This window comes from Budorcas taxicolor, unplaced genomic scaffold (genome assembly GCF_023091745.1).
Source record: "Budorcas taxicolor isolate Tak-1 unplaced genomic scaffold, Takin1.1 scaffold153, whole genome shotgun sequence".
Classification (NCBI taxonomy): Eukaryota; Metazoa; Chordata; class Mammalia; order Artiodactyla; family Bovidae; genus Budorcas; species Budorcas taxicolor.
Genome location: NW_026291620.1, coordinates 143,820 through 161,879, shown reverse-complemented (window position 1 = coordinate 161,879; position 18,060 = coordinate 143,820). Strand labels below are relative to the sequence as shown.

Below are 18,060 nucleotides of genomic sequence, written 5' to 3'. Positions count from 1 at the left end.
TGGCCTCTAGAATGATACTGTTCTTTGGTTTTGTTATGAGTCTGACCTCTCAAATTTACTCTGACTTGTTAAGAATAAGTAAAACTAAAAGTGAGTGGAGGGAAATGCAAAGTGGTATTTGGTCAAAGGGTACAAACTTCCAATTGTAAGATGAATAAGTTCTGGGGATCTGATGTTCAAGCTGATGATTATAGTTAACAAAACTGTCTTATATACTTGGAGTTGCAAAGAGAATAGATCTGAATGTTCTCACCACACTTAAAAATTGTAATTATGTAAAGTAATAGATGTGTTAACTAACCTTATTGTGGGAATCGATTTTGAACCATTTGAATCATTTTGTAAAGTATCTATCAGTTTGAATTTGTGTCACATTTTATCATGAACAAATGGACCTTGTGTATTTTTTGAGCAAGAATACTACAGAAGTGATATATCCTTCTCAGTATATATGGGAGGGTAGTGGGCGTGATGTCAATATGTCTTAATACTAGTAACGTAAACCTTTATAACTATCGAATCTCTCCACATAAAGTTAACATTTCCCCCTTTGTAATTAATAAATATCTTGGTCAAGACTGTAAGTATCCTATTACTGTTTGAGCTTTCACCCTTTATCCTTTAACCTTTTCACTAATTGTAGTGTTCATTACTGGTTTGGTGAACAACAGTTATTAGTGTAGTGTCCTAATGATGATTTTCTTTTTTTCTCATTCCTTTAACACTTGTTAATTGGAATTCCTCTTCTTCTCCTTCTGCTTCTTTGCTGCACCACATGGCTTGTGAAATCTTAATTTTCAGACCAGGGATTGAACCTGGGCCCTCTGCCGTAAGAATGGACCTAAGCAGTGGATGGACCGCCAGGGAATTCTCTAATTGAAATTCTTTAAGAGCTATCCCTTATCCCTCATTTATTTATTTATTCAATTATTTATATCTGTGTGGACTCATGGATATTTATAACCCCATACCACTGTTATTTATTTTGATGCTTAAATTGTTCCAGCTTTTTGAAAATTACCCTTTAATTTAAAAAGTTAATAAAACGAATTATAAGTGAAAGCCGTTATTTGTTGTGGGTTGACCAGTACATGGCATTGTTGCTTAAATTCACTACAGTAGTTGAAGTCTGTGCACTCTGACAATTCTCGGTCTACCACAGCTGAACTCCTCAGTCATGTGTTATATAAGAAGGAGGGGAAAAAAAGGAGGAGGAAAAGAAAATGAACATATCTTTGTCTTTTCTCCTCTTCCTGAACTCAGTTAATTCTGCCAATTTGGTCAGAAAATCCCTCGTGACAACAAAAGCTTGGCAGTTACTAATAGCAGTTCTTTTGTACAATAAAAAAAATTGTGAAGTGCTTAAAGAGATGGAAACTTGGATGGCATTCTTGTTCCCCAGTGGTAACTGACTGGATGTTCAGGATGGAATGCTTGCTGACCCCTTGAGCACAGCTATTGTGCTGGGTTAATACTGTGTTTCCGTCTATAGTTTATCACTTGGAGTGCCTATCTAAAACAAACCATCCGGTATGTCCAGCTAGTCCAGGACATCCACTTTGCAACGGATAAGGATTTCCTTGTGCTTAAACTGCTAGGTCTTTTTTTTCTGGTCTAGTAGAAAAACATTACTTTATTAGTGTTTTCATTAAATATTTTTCAGTTATTTAATTTTGTTTGCTGTTGTTATATCCAGTTTTGTGTAACATTTTATTTCTACTTCTTTAACAGCATACATCACATAGTACCTTTTCTCATTTCTCCTTTATTAATTGGTCTTTTGGGGGGTGCGGGTTATGTATCTTTCTTTTCCTTTTCAACTAGAAAACTTGAGGTCAGAGTGTATATTAAACATTTTAAATAACCTACATGCTTTGCACATAGAGAGAGTTCATTGATGTTGAAAAGGGGGAAACATTACAATTTTTTTTTTGAATAGTAAAAATTGTCTCCTATCATTTATGTTGGTGGTTTAGTCGCTATGTTGTGTCCGACTCTTGTGATCCCGTGGACTGTAGCCTGCCAGGCTCCTCTGTCCATGGGATTCTCCAGACGAGAACACTGGAGTGGGTTGCCATTTCCTTCTCCAGAGGATCTTCCCGACCCAGGAATCGAACCCGTGTCTCTTGAATCGCAGGCAGATTCTTTACCAACTGGGCTATGAGGGAAATACTATCATTTATGTTAGTGAAAGTGAACGTTGCTCAGTCTTGTCCTACTCTTTTCGACCCCATGGACTATATAGTCCATGGAATTCTCCAGGCCAGAATACTGGAGTGGGCAGCCTTTCCCTTCACCAGGGGATCTTCGCAACCCAGGGATCGAACCCTGGTCTCCCACATTGCAGGCGGATTCTTTACCAGCTGAGCCACAAGGGAAGCCCAAGAATACTGGAGTGGGTAGCCTATCCCTTCTCCAGCAGATCTTCCCGACCCAGGAATCAACCCAGGGTCTCCTGCATTGCAGGCGGATTCTTTACCAACTGAGCTATGAGGGAAGCTCATTCATGTTAGGAGTAGATAAAAGCATATATCTTGGGTTTGTGAGACAAGGGCTTTCTTATAGAAGTATGTTTTAAACCATTATTGACTCCCTATAATATTATATTATTATATCACTTCGAGAATAAACTGCTCATCCATAAACCATGTGTTTAAGTAGATAATAGTTTATTAAGTAGAATTTTGTTCTAATGGCTTATGTTTTCTAATAACACATTTAGTTGACAAGAACCTCAACAAAGATCATTCATATGCATTTTGTGTGATAACCTTCAGTCTGTGGAGTGACCAGTTTCCACATAATCAAAAAGAAGATGACAGTGTTGAACATGGACGCTTTATTCAAATATTTGCAAACATCCTTAATCTAGAGCTATTAGCAGCAGTTTTTAACTGGATTTTACCACCCATGCCATAAATATTTCTCATGTTTTCCCCAGGATAGGGAAATTAGGACTAAATATATCTATATTTGTGACAGAATTTTTCATAGTTCATCCAGACAATATTTGTGGTTCATCAATATGTTCATGATCCCTGTTGTGAACACTTTATCAATATACTGCCAAATTTTGACCACTATGTTACATTCATTTGTACTAAAACTAAGTACACATATTGTTACAGTGATGTCATATGGATTGGGGTAAAACTTGCTCTGAAAGGTTGGAAGCAAGTGTGATGTCAAGCCAGAGTCACAAAAAGATTGTGTATGTGTTATGAAAGTACATGAATTTCACCTCATGAATGTGCAAGAGAATGTATTCAGGACCTTAAGTAGTCCTGCCCAGACAGCAACACAATTCTGAGGAGTGACTAAAAAGAGTGAAGAACCATGGACAGATAAACCCTATAGAAGTGACGTGTTGCAATTATTGTTGACTTTTGTAGTCTTGGCTTTTAATCCCTTCAGTGACCCTTGGTCAAATGGAGAAGATGAGCAAAACAGAAACTGTGACATATGTTATTGTTGTTCATTTGCTAAATTGTGTCCAACTCTTTGTGACCCCATGGACTGCAACATGCCAGGCTTCCCTGTCCTTCACTGTCTCCTGGAATTTGCTCAGATTCATGTCCATTGAGTTGGTGATGTCATCCAACGATCTCATCCTCTGCAGCCCTCTTCTCCTTTTGCCTTCAGTCTTGCCCAGCATCAGGGTCTTTTCCAGTGAATCAGCTCTCCATGACAGGTGGCCAAAGAATTTGAGCTTCAGCATCAGTCCTTCCAAAGAATATTCAGGGTCGATTTCCTTTAGGATTGACTGGTTTGATCTTGCAGTCCACCAAGATTTTCCATGATCTTCTGAGCCCCTGAGACTTTGGGGCTTAGCCTTCTTTATGGTCCCACTCTCACATCCGTACATGACTACTGGAAAAACCAGCTTTGACTATATGGACTTTTGTCAGCAAAATGATGCCTCTGCTTTTTAATATGCTGTCTAGGTTTGTCATAGCTTTCCTTCCAAGGAGCAAGCAGCTTTTAATTTCATGGCTGCAGTCACCACCCACAGTGTAAAATGAACCCAGGAAAATAGTTAATCTTACTTAATCCTCTCAGTTATTCAGGATAGTTGGTATTAAGGTTAATATTAGAGTTTTGTGGACTAGAAATTGAAGTTGAAAAGTTGAATTATTTGTCCAAATCAGGAAGTTTATAATTGACAGAACTGAAATGCAAATATGGTCTGTTCAATTTCATATCTTAGCCTCTACCTACTTTGTCCAGAGTATATTGTATTAATTGCACACCCAAATACACACTGATATTCATTGTGTGCTCAAGCACAGGCATGGGCACTTTTCTTCCATTTCTCATTCAACCGCCATAGCCATTTGAAGTTGGTATTTAATGTTTTACAAATGTGGAAACTGAGGCTTAGACAAGAAAATTATGTGCTTCAGACCTCTCAAAAGATAAATGGTAATATCAAGGCTTGTACTGAATTTCATTTGACTAAAATTTGTTGCTCTGTTTTTATACTTCAGTGACTTTACAAAAATCCAAAGAGCATCAGCTGTAGGTTAGCAAATGCATTGGAGGATGTGAGATACAGACGTACAGCAACTGCATGCTGATACTCCATTGTTCTTTCAGCATTTATGGAACAATCACTTTTCCCCATTGTTGTTGTCTCTGCCCTTGAATCTTTTTCTGAAATTGCTTTCTAATCCGTGTTTTTCTTTGTTATTTGATGGCATGTATTAAGTTGCTCAGTTGTGTCCGACTCTTTGTGACCCCATGGACTACAGTCCATGGAATCCTCTAGGCCAAAATACTGGAGTGGGTAGCCTTTCCCTTCTCCAGGGGATCTTCCCATCCCGGGAATTGAACCCAGGTCTCCCACATTGCAGGGGGTTTCAGCTGAACCACAAGGGAACCCCAGAATTAACTTTACTGTTATTTATTTAATAGAACATATGCTTATTTAAAAGTTCAAGCATTGTAGAAATAACTTTCAATAGAAGAAATCACTATAATTACAATACAGATATAACCATTATTAGCAAATGGCATATTTTCTTGAGTACTTTATGAACATACTAATTATATATAATTTTTTAAAACATAAAAGCTTTTATTTTTCTTTTGAGAACTTACTATTTTCACCTAGTAACTCTGATATACCCTGAGTTTTGCCTTTGGTTTTATAGTGTTTGAGTCATTTTACATCATTTTTAAAAATCTGATAAGGTTAATTAAAAAACAAAATAAAACTAGCCTCTACTTTTTTATTTTAGCAGGAGATTAAGAAGCAATATACATTTATTATAAACAGAAAGGAAGAATTAGAGATTCTGTGATAATAAATGACCTACTGCATAAAAAAAAAGAAGCAATATAAATTATTCCTAAGCAGCCTTATGCAAAGTGCCTTTCTTGTTGCCTCTGCTTTAGTGAAAATAAAAGTCTTTATCTTTCCATGTTTTCTAATGCTATAGGTGGTCAAGACTTGCTTACAGTTGTCAACAGTCCTCTGCTTTCTATTTTTAAAATATTTATTTATTTATCTATTTTATTTATTTGACTGTGCCGGGTCTTAGTTGCAGCATGCAGGATCTTTAGCTGTGGCCTGTGTGATCTAGTTTCCCAACCAGGGATGGAACCTGGGCCCCTGCATGGGGAGTGTGGTGTCCTAGCCACTGGACCAAAAGGAAGTCCCTGCTTTCGTATGTTTTGAAGTTAGCAAGAAGGGAATGACACAGATAGGAGCATTATTTCACATAAAGCAGTACTTCTTTTTAGGGGAGGAAGAAGTACTAAGAGTAGAATTGACTTATAAAAACAGAGATATGTCACAGAAAATAAACAGAAATGTCAACACCAAAAAGAAAAGAAAAATATGTAACTTGAAGTAATTTTTCAAATGCACAGTGTTTTCTGGTTGTGCATGAGTTATATAAAGGATTTTCAATAAACATCTACTTACTGTTTAGCAGTTTCCACAAGGAAATTTGCTGGTAGCTGTATTCCTTACAAAAACATTTAAAAATGCAAATCTAAGATGTTTAAAACATTTTTTTGTGAAAAAATGAAAAGCTTGCATATACTTTTGCAGTTTGAAGAAACATTCCAAAGAAAATCACTTTTTAAATTCATTTTTTAAATATTTACTTTATAAATGACCCACAGTGGGTTTTACCATATAAGATTAGTAGTTGAAGAATACTACCAAGGAGAAATTATACAGAAGCAGTCCAAATACCCAAATTATTTCAACCATTTGTTCTATGTTTATATATATAAAAGCATGAAAGCTAATACTTTTGAATAAAAGTAATAGATAGCCATGTTAGAATTTAATTGAGGCCTAAAAAATATCCTTTTTTGCCAGTTTGCATAAATTTATTATAAAAGGCCATAATTTTAAAATCCTAAAATTTTAATTGTTGGGGATGAATTTAGAGCTACCTTATTTCTGGTTTGTTTGGATTTATTCCACTGTAGCTTAGAGGTTTGAAAGGAAATTTGAGTTCTCCTTTGTCATCTCAGTAGTAATTTGAGATCCTCAGAAAGGATTTTTCTCCTACTTCTGTGGACTTGGACAGGCCTTGGAGTGAAATGGAGTAGGAAGATGGGTGCTGTGCTTATTTGCTCAGTCGTGTCCGACTCTCTGTGACCCCATGAGCTGTAGCTTGCCAGGCTCCTCTGTCCATGGGATTCTCCAGGCAAGAATACTGAAGTGGGTTGCCATTTCCTTCTCCAGGGAATCGTCCCAACCCAGGTTACCGAACCCAGGTCTCCTGCATTGCAGGCAGATTGTTTACCCTCTGAGCCACCAGGGAAGCCCAGGAAGATGGGTAATGAAATTAATTGAAAATCTCAGGACAAACACAAGCGATAGTTACTTTGTTTTAAAGCAGAACACTGAAATCACATAAGCCTGTGTACTGCTTCCCAGGTAAATTAGATATCTGTTTATGGTTCTCCAGCTATTGTGGATGGCCAGTTAGATGGGGGTATGGGTGCCATTGTCATCAACTCAAGTAAAACTAATTGTTTCTTTAATAAGGCCATGCAGTAGGCTGTGTGTTTATGTCTGTTTCATTTAAATGTGTATAGTAATAAGCTCATTGATGCTCTGTGATCAAGTGAACATCTGAGTATGTCATAAAAGGGGGCTTTTCTAACACTATAGTATTTAAGAATAGTCATTAAGAATGTCTTTAATTTCTCCCAGTTGGGAGCCCAAAAGTTAGTATACTGCTTTAAATGTTTAAAAAGTAAATCTCTGCCATTAGCAGTGCCTGGAAACTTTAAGAATTTCTGCCCAAGTTGTTGTGATCTTATTCTCTCTTGAAAGCCCGGAGCTAAACTAACGCTTGTGTTCAGGTGCCCGAGTCAGCTGCTCAAGGCATATACTAGGCGCACTCCTGCTCATTTTCTAGGGTGGTTAAGTCTCCTTGGTGACCTGAAGCAGTTAACTCTTACTCTCTCCACCTCGAAAATACACGCGTTATAACTAGACTTAGAAAGCACCCACATAAACACACATAAATCTTTCTAAATGTTGACATTAGTAGTATTGTATCTCCTAGAAGTACGTTTAACTTTAGCAGATCTTGTTCAATAACTTATAAGAAAATAATTTTGCCTCTTCTACTGATGGCTTTTAATTTTTTTTAACTTTTCTAGCTTTTTAATTTAGAGAAGAAAAAAGGCACCTACTGTTTATTGAAGGTTTATTATATGCCTAGAATTTTTTTACCTGCTTGCAACTAACTAACACACATAAGTACAATCTATTAGTAAAATTTCGAAGGCTTGTAAAGCTTGTAATGCTATAAAATATTAATACTAGCTATTATGACATTGATAAGCATTGGTAATGACCGTATCTTTCTAGTTTTCCAGTTCCCTTGATACTACTCTAATGACCTTCCACAGCGTAATTTGAGAGGAGGTAAATGCCTGAAGTAACATCTATTGATGTTTATAGATAAATGGTGACTGATTTATCTATATTCAACTATTTATTGACATTTTAATGCTTTTAAGATTTTAATAATGTTCAGTTTATCTAGTTTTTGAAATAAGAACACCATGCCTCAAATGACAGTAGTCGCCAGTCATAAAGGAGGTAAAAGAAGTGTACATCTTAAAAGTGAACTTAAAAAGGAGAATGTTTTCTTTTGATTAAAAGCCATATCTTAATTTGGGACTACCATTGGTAGAAAAACCCTTTAATACCATTAATAGAAAGCTACCATTAATAGGAAAACAAGTACCATATCTTTGTACTTGTTTTTCAAAGCTATGATGGTTTGTTTTCATAACTGTCTCCCTTACTAGACTGGGCATTCCTGAGGGCAGAATCCATGCCTAAGCTGCTCTTGTATTCTCAGTGGCTAGCCTAATGCCTGATACTTGGAAGGTAGCTACAAATGTTGATTGGGTTGAGTCTAATTGAAGTAGAGATACCTAGCCTGGAGGAGAGAGAGATAATCTTGAACTTCAGATGTTTGAAGGGCCCTCATATAGAAGAGATTAAGTTTGTTCTGTATGGCCTCTGTAGACAGCAAACCAATGAGTGAAAGTTTCAAGTTTCTAAATGCTAAAGTTGTTTAAAGCTAGATGGGGCTGTCTCAGGAAATAATGAGTCTATCTCCAGATTCATTCCTGTTGTCCAACTACTGAGATAATTCAAGTATTTAATTGTTAATTTTTTCCCTTTACTCGTGTATTCAAACATTTACTGAACAGGCACTGGTCTGAATGTTGGACATCAAGATTGAATAAACCATAAACCCTGCCTTTGGGGAACTTGCAGCCAGCAGGGGAACTGAAGTATTATTAACAAAGGATTACAACCCAGGGTGCCTAGAAGTTATTACAGAGGAGTGAGTAATGGCAATACCCTGGAGAGAGTAAACAGGATAGGCTGCTGAGGAGGTGAGTTGACCAGGCAGGCAAAGGGAGAAGGGAGTCCTAAGAAGAAACCATATGCAAAGTCTCAGAATCCGGTTTTTAGGATAGAGTGGTGGCATATCATTTGGATTACCTGTGCTCTTAAAGCACCCTCTAATCCTAAGATTCTGTGTGTGGGCTCTTTAACTTTGTGTTGTTTTTTTTTTTTTTTTTCACTTCATGCCAGATAGTTCCTATATGTATATATTTCAGTTATTTTTCATAGGAAGTAAAAATACTGACCTTCTTCTTTGACTTTTGTTCATAGTTAAATTCATCCGAGAAGTAACGCCATATATCAAGAAGCCATCATTGGTGTCAGATCTGCCCTGGGAAGGTGCCGCTCCCCAGTCACCCAGCTTTAGTGGCAGTGAAGACTCTGGTTCTCCAAAACACCAGAACAGCACCAAGGACAGGAAGGTCATCCCGCTCAAAATGTGCTTTGCTGCTAGAAACTTAAGCATGCCGGACCTGGAGAACAGGTGAGCTGTACCTAAGGAGAACATCCTACTCACAGCTTTGCAAACTTAAATGGATATATTATAATACTGCTTTTGCATATTTTATACAGTATTATGGCTGTTGACTAAATTAGGTAAAGTAAAACATCAATCTGAGATGAAAGACTCATTTCTGGGCTTCCATGTTTAAATTACTTCAGACATATATGTGCACTGCTGTTGTTCAGCCTCTCAGTCTTGTCTGACTCTTTGCGGCCCTCTGCACTGCAGCACGCCAGGCTTCCCAGTCCTTCGCCATCTCCTGGAGTTTGCTTAAACCCGTGTCCATTGAGTCGGTGATGCTATCCAACCATCTCATCCTCTGTCGTCCACTTCTCCTCCTGCCTTCAATCTTTCCCAGCATCAGAGTCTTTTCTAATGAGCTGGCTCTTTGCATCAGGTGGCCAAACAATTTTGGACGAACACACAAGAAACTTAATGATGGTTATCCCTGGGGAGTGAAGTGGGATTAGAAGGTAGAAGGAAAGAAGAGGCCTTTACGTTTCATTTTATACCTTTATGGAGTGTTAATATTACTCCTTCATTGTGATTATGACTTAATAACTGAAAAAAATCGTGTTCAAGAAACTTCTAAAAATATCTCCATAGAAGGAAATTCCTTATACTATGGATAGTGTAAAGAATCAGAGATCTTCATTATAGATCAGGTTGCATCAACTACTAATATCACTCTTGCAAGTTAGCTTCTCTTGACCTCAGTTTCCTCATTTGTAAAATGAGAGCATTGGATTGAATAATTTCTAATGTCTCTCCTAGTTCTATCACCATTTGGTTTCTATGACTTTGTCTTCATTAATGCCATGAAGTGGTACCATTAAACTTAGTGTTAGAATAGACCTTAAGGGAAAAAGAAAGATAACGATAGTTGGGAAGATCCCCTGGAGAAGGAAATGGCAACCCACTCCCAAATTCTTGCCTGGAGAATGCCATGGACAGAGGAGCCTGGTGGGCTATAGTCCATGGGGTCACAAAGAGTCAGACACAACTGAGTGACTAACTTTCGCTTTCACAAGGACAAACTTTTTATAATTTACTTTGACTTTTATGGTCTCCTCTGATCTGATTGCATAGCCAGGTGCCTACTCAGGATGGGATGGTTCACAGAAGACAACCAGAAACTGAATGACCTTGAGCGTTTTATGCCATAGGGACATAGAAGCTCCTGCTCTGTAGTATATTGTGTGTATGCCGGAAACAGCTGAGTTCTGCAATCACACAGGCCTTAGTTTGAGTCCCAACTAGGTCACTTGCTCCAAGGAGGGCTCTGAGCAAGTTCCTGCACCTCTATAAACCTTCATGTTCTCATTGATTAAGAAAAAAGGCTTAACTGTGCAGATTAAATGAGATAATCACATACAGCCCTTTGCATAGAGTCAAACACATATCAGGATCATAAGAAATAGTAGCTTAAAAAGTCTTAACTGCTAACTTTAACTTTGTGTGTGTGCATTGCAAGCAAATTCTTTATGTCTGAGCCACCAGGGAATCCTATATATACACCTCATACAGACACACACATACACGTTTTGTTTGGCCTTGCTTTGTGGCTTGTGGGATCTTAGTACCTGGGTCTACAGAGGTAAAAGCATGGAGTCCTAACCACTGGCTGCTGCTGCTGCTAAGTCGCATTAGTCGCGTCCAACTCTGTGTGACCCTATAGACGGCAGCCCACCAGGCTCCCCTGTCCCTGGGATTCTCCAGGCAAGAACACTGGAGTGGGTTGCCATTTCCCTCTCCAGTGCATGAAAGTGAAAAGTGAAAGTGAAGTCGCTCAGTCGTGTCCGACTCTTGGTGACCCCATGGACTGCAGCCTACCAGGCTCCTCCATCCATGGGATTTTCCAGGCAAGAGTGCTGGAGTGGGGTGCCATTGCCTTCTCTGCCTAACCGCTGGACCACCAGTGAATTCTCATATATACATATTTTGAAAATTACATTCTGATATGTTTGTATTGTTTTTATTTGCTTTCTTTTAAAAGTTCAAGACATATAAATTACTTTGTGTTACATACAGGCATACAGGTTTATTTGTGAAAGATTATATATATATTGGATCATATATAAATACAAAACAGCTTGATCTTTGAAGAAATGCTGTTTTTTTTTTATACAGTAAGAATCTAATTTGTAAAGTGAATAATCACCTCTTAAATCCAAATTAAGTTTTTTTTCTCAATTGAGTTAGATTTATGTAGAGACTTTGATCATGGACTTAAAAAAAAATTAAATAGTAAGGACTAGAGTAGAGTTATAACGTGACTAAAGAACAAATACCCACTAAATTTGTCAACTGATTGTCAGGCTGAGGAAAGTATTTAGGCTATGTCCCTCCATTATAAATCCTTTCTGGAATGAGAATAGATTGTTGTCTTACTCCATTCAAGCTACTGTTTAAAAAAAAAGAAAAAAAACATAAACTGGGTGGCTTATAAACAACAGAACTTTATTTTTCATGGTTAGGGGAAAGGAGGGAAGTCCAAGATCAAGGCACTGGCAGACTTAGTGTCTGGTGAAGGCCCGCTTCCAGTGGTCATTTCCTTGCCATGTCTGCAATGGCAGAGAAGTCTAGAGAGCTCTCTGGGGTCTCTCTCACAGGAGAGTACTAGTCCCATCTATGAGGGCTCTGCCCTCATGATCTGATTGCCTGCCAGAGGCCCCATTTGCTAATCTTGTCATATTCGGGTTAGAATTTTAACATATGGATTTGAGGCGGAGACACAAACATTTAGTCTATAGCACTTGGAGTGCTGCTGCTATATCTGAGTATTGTAAGAAAAGAAAAAGTATTACACAGTTTCTGTAGGATACTGGAGTTGTGGGAGTGAGGAAAGAAGGAAGGAGGAAGATGAAATGACTTGGCTCTATTGCTGAAAGCTGTGCTAGTTTATCATCCACGAAGACGTCTTTCAGAGCTCAATAATCTTGACCTTTATTGAAACTTGGGGCTGCATTCTCTTTAGCACATATGCTAAAGATATTTGATCAATGGTCAAATTTGAAATAGATTTTTAGAACCAAATGGAGAGGGCAGTTTGGGCTACAAGAGTGTATCAGACACCATGCTCTTTAGTAAGACCATTGATTGGTCTACTTGGCCAGAGTGTACTATATGAGGGAAGTTCTTAGAAGAGTCAGGCTGTTGCAGATTCTCAGGCTTAATTCTGCAAAGTAGTTCATTTCTGATGTTGCTTGAAATACCAAATTTGGGGACCTCCCTGGCAGTCCCGATGTTGACTCCATGCTCCCACTGCAGGGGGCGCAGTTTCAATCTTTGATCGGGGAACTAAGATCCAGTATGCCCCACGGTGCCGCCGGAAAAAGAAATACCAAATTTGCAAATGATCTGCTTTTTGTAAAATATAAATCGAAAGAGATTCAAAGTTATTCTTATGTCACTCTTACTTGCATTCCAAGCGTGCTTTCTAGAGAAAAAGAAAAGCAGTAGAATTCCAGGTACCTGGAAAAATTACTTGTGACTTTGTTTATCCCCACAGGAATGTGGATCTTTATCCTATGTGTCTTGGTTAAAAAAAAAAAAAGTTCAGAACCATTGACTCGTTAGACTGAAGTTAGGGTGATGGACTTTGACACTTCAGCCAAGCTATTTGTTTTCCATAAGCCATGGTTTCCTCCTGTAGAAAATGAAAGCTTATGTGAGGATTAAATAAGAGAATGATTATAAAATTGGCATAGAATGCTCTCAGTATATTATTATTATACCTGCTGCTGGTGTCCTTGTAACCTTAAATAAGTCCCTTAATTTCTCTGTCCTCCTATTTTTTTCCTTCCATAAAATGAACATAATAATACATGTTTAACTCATTTTTTTTAGAACTACTTCAAGAATAAATATGATAGTATCTATAAAATCACTTCAAGCTCATTCATCCTTAAATTTATCTCTGCTCTGTCAAAGGGAATGTCATGACAGGTAACACAACTGCAGTGTTTAAAGCCATGTAGAGAAACAGTTCATTTAGGAACAATAAAAATAAATTTTATCAGGACATCTGTCACCAAGATATTTATCACATTGTAGCCCTAATTTTTTCCCTAATGTTTTATTGTGAAAATCTTAAAACTTACAGCAAAGTTGAAATAATTTTACAGTCAACACTCATTTCTCCACCACCTAGATTCTACCGTTAACATTTTACTATGTTTGCTTTATCACAAATAGGCCCATTTAGCCATCCATCAGTCCATCTTATATTTTTGATTCGTTTCAAAGTAACTTGCTTACATTACTATGCGTCCCTCTACTCAAACATGCATATAGAGTTCAGTGTTTTTGGTGTAACTTTTTTTCTTTTGAGATAATATCTACATACAATAAAATATACAAACCATAAGTTTTGACAGATGCATTCAATTGTGTGACCCAAGCCTGTCAAGATACAGAGTATTACTCTTACCCTGGGAGGTTTTCTTTTGCCCTCCCCAGTCAATTCCCTCTCCCACCATCCAAGGCTACTCCTGTTCTGACTTGCTGTCATATACTGGTTTCAATTATTCTAAAACTTCATAGAATTATAGTCATGTCATGTGTACTTTTTGTGATAGAATTATTTTACTCAGTGTATGATTTTTTTAATTTATTTTTTAATTGAAGTAAGATAGCTTTACAGTGTTGTGTTGGTTTCCAGTGTAAGATTCTCGAGATTCATCCTTCCTGTTATGTGTAACAATAGTTCTTTCTCTTTATTGCTAAGTAGTAGCATATTTTATGGATATAACACAGTTTCACAGTTTCTTTATCAATTTTCCTATTGATGGTTACAGTTCTTGTGGGCATACATTTTTAGTTCTTGTGGATAAGTTGTTAGGAGTGAAACTGCTGACTCAAAGGATAGGTGTATATTTACTTTTTTTAAAAAACTGCGAGACTTTTTTCCAAAGTGGTTAACATTAACTGAGTGTGTAGTGGAATCTCTTTGTGGTTCATCCTTTGTGTTTATGTAAAGACTTCTTTGACAGGAGAGGAAAGCAGCCTTTATTTCCCCTCTGTTTCACTACATTGATTTAGTTTGACTATCTAGAGCTGGAAAAAAGTGCTGACTATCAGAATGTATAAGTGAGGAGGGGGAAGAAATTTATTTGCTTTTTCTACCTCTCCTCTTTCAAGACCTCACTAGATGCTTCTGATCGTTATAAGCAGTTCATTGTGGAAACTGAAAGCTAAATAAATAATGACAAACTCCAGGGAGAGAACATGAGCCTGTTCCTTAGCAAACAGCATTATGGGCAGTGCAGAGTTTATCGAGAACAAGGTGTTCTTAAAGCTGCTTTTCGGAAATGTAACTCTGTTATTGTTGAAGAGGTTCACAAGGTCTGGGTCATCTTCGCTTTGGCTGTTTTCCATGTAAAAGGTAAATTTTGGCTTTATGACATACAAAACAACATGATTATTAATTGAACATTATTATAAATTGAACTCATACGTTATGACAAAGACTCTTCTGAACAGAATAAGCAGGCTCGACTTAGACAATCTTATGCTTCTGTGGACCTAACCATGATCTGATTCATCTGGTCAGAATGTAATTGCTTTTCTCAGGAAATCCTCAGTGGTTTGACTGGAGGCCAGACCTCTTCACACTGTAGCTGTCTCCTCCTCTCTCCTGTGGGCCCAAACAATGACTGGCAGACTGCCTCCAAACTCTTAGTAGTTTTCATTTGAATTTGTCTTTTAAAACACCAGTCAACATTAGGAAACACTTTGTTCCCTTTATCAGCTCCAGGGGCTGCTTCTTCAAAGGCAGACTTCTGGATCCTAGAATCATTAGTCCTGTTGTGGAGTTTGTGTTCTGAATTCTTCTAATTTAATTTCCTATTTTACAATCACATTTTAAGAAACACTGCAAATTTTCTCTTTTGATGAAAAGTTCGTGATTATGTCCTAAGGAACTGTTTTACTTCCTGTTTTCCCACTTTTTAGCCTAGTGGTCCCATGATCTTCTGCTTAATCAGGTTAAGTTTATTTTATAACTGATATATTTTCCTTTCTTTCACTTATTAATAAGTAGGAACTTTAACATCTGAATTTTCAGAGTGTTAACTATGGCCAAGGACCTGTGTCTGAGGCTTTCCCAGGAACTGTATGAGGTCTGAAGGCTTTTTCAGAAGGTGAACGTTTTGTGTCCAGAGAAGGATGAGCTGATTCCTGCCTTTAGTGTTAAGTAGGTCAGTAGGAGGAGTGAAAGAAATTTTTCGTCATGGTTTTGCGACTGAACTTTTAGCATGTGATTAAGGATGTTAAGCTGGTTACAGTGCCAAAGCGACCAGGTAGAAATGAACAGCCTCTGTAGAAAATGGTCAGCCCCGAAGAGGGTCTAAACTAAGGATATCCCTGGCTCTTGCGTTCAGTTTGGTGGGATGAGGGTGGCGGTCAGGCTCCTGCTGGATTGAGGGTGGGGCAGTCACTAGCTGCTGGGTGTGGGGAATGCTGAACCGGTCAGCTGGCCTCTCTATTGTAGCTGCGTGCTTTACTCCCACTTCCAGAGGTAACTGGCGCCTCCAATTCCTCAGCCTCTTCAGGATTCTGCAACGTGGACTGGCTCAGATTTGACTCTCCCCTACTTTTCTTAGGTTTGCTAAATCATTTAACTGCTCTGTCTGCTTGCCAGCTTCCAAAATTTTGTTGTAGTCTCTCCTTTCATCTTCTCCCTGAGCTTGTAGGATTATGCTTTTTAAAAATTCCCTTTAAATTTGTAAATGACTCCTTAGATAAAATACCGAAAGCACAGTACATTAGAGAAAACTTTACAAGTTGAACTTTATTAACAATGAAAGCTTCTCCTGTGTAACAGACACTGTGTACTAGGGTCCCCAGAGAAACAAACAATAGAATGGATAGATAGGTTTATTTACTCATTATAGGAATTAACTCATGCAGTTGTGAAGACAAAGTCCCATGGTCTGCAAGCTGGAGAAATAGAAAAGCCAGTCTTAAAATTCACCCCAAGTTCAAAGGCCCAAGAACCAGGAGCACCAGTGTTTGAGGGCTGGAGAAGATGAATGTCTCAACTTCAGACAAGAGCGAATTTGCCTCTCCTCTGCGTTTTTATTCTGTTTATGCCCTCGGTGAACTGGATGATGCCCAGCCGCACTGGCGAGGATCATCTCCTTTACTCATTCTACTGATGATGCTAATCTGTTGCAGAAACACCCTCACAGACACACCTGGAAATAATGTTTTACCAGCTACCTGGACATACCTTAGCACAGTCAAGTTGACACATAAAATTAACCATCACACACTGTTAAGAGAACAAAGAGATAAGCTGAGGACTGGGAGAAAAATCTTTGTAAAATACACATGAAATAAAGGACTAACATCTGAAATATACAAGGAATTCTAAAACTCAGTAATAAGAAAACAACCCAGTTTTAAAATGGGCAACAGACACTTCACCAAAGAAGAAATAGAGATGACAAATTGGCAAATGAAAGGTATTAAAATCATATTCCATTAAGGAATTGTGAATTAAAACAATAAAATGTCACTGTACACGTACTAGAATGGCCAGAATCCAGCGAACAGTACCACATGCTGGTAAAGATGTACAACACCAGGAAGGCTTATTCATCAGTGAGGGGAATGCAGAATGATACAGCTACTTTGGAAGACAGTTTAGCAGTTTCTTGCAAAGCTAAACATAGTAGTCTTACCATGCGACCCCACAATTGTGCTCCTTAGTATCTACCCAAAGGAGTCAAAACCTTAGGTCCACACAGAAACCTACACATGAATGCTTTCATCATAATTGCCAAAATTTGAAAACAACCAAAAGGGCCTTCCATAGGTGAATGGATAAACAAACTATGGTTCCCCCAGACAGTGGAATATTATTCAGCCATAAAAAGAAATAAGCTCTTAAGCCACAAAAGACATGGAGGAACCTTAAATGCATATTGCTAAGTGAGAAAGTTACATACTGCAGGATTCCTAGATCAACAGCTGCCAGGAGTTCAGGGTCAGGGAGTGGGGGTAATCTGCTGTTTTAAATCATCCCGTAACAAGTGTATAATTGTTTTTTTTAGAGAATATAATCGTTTTTTTAGCCAAGAAATATCAATATTTATGTTAAGGACCATGACAGCAACAACTGATATAGTGAAAAATAATATTAGAAAGAAAAAAACATTATAAAATAGTATAGAAAACTAAATAAAGGTCAATGTGAATATTAAGCTATTTGTCAGAAATCTCTTTCCTTCTCTCTACTTTTTCTGGACTTTTTGGATGGAGGAGTTCCTCCTGCTTAGGAGTGTGTGTCCTGCTGGTGACTCAGCAGGTAGTCTCATCCTTTTTGGGTCCAATTAAATCTCCCTAGGCCATTTCTCTATTGTAATCCATCTTACATCCCACCATGAAATTATTTTTTAGCTTATTATTTTTAATTGTGATAAAATACACATAACATAAGATTTACCATCATAACTATTTTTCTGGAGGAGCAAAGGGCAATTCATTCCTGTGTTCTTGCCTGGGAAATCCCATGGACACAGGAGCCTGGTGGGCTATAGTCTATGGGGTTGCAAAGATTCAGACATGGGTGAGCAACTGAGCACACACACGCACACTCACTGACAACATAAAATTTGCCATCTTAACTATTTTGAAATGTATA

At 37.9% G+C, this 18,060-nt stretch overlaps 1 protein-coding gene across 1 annotated transcript in view; it reads left to right on the top strand.

The window, feature by feature from the left end:
• LOC128071122 (beta-2-syntrophin) overlaps positions 1 to 18,060 on the top strand; it is a 66,343-nt gene that overhangs the window by 27,409 nt on the left and 20,874 nt on the right. Inside the window, exon 2 of the mRNA XM_052664090.1 lies at positions 9,176 to 9,389. Within this exon, the coding sequence (XP_052520050.1) occupies positions 9,176 to 9,389 (214 nt within the window). The remainder of the gene's footprint in view (positions 1 to 9,175; positions 9,390 to 18,060) is intronic.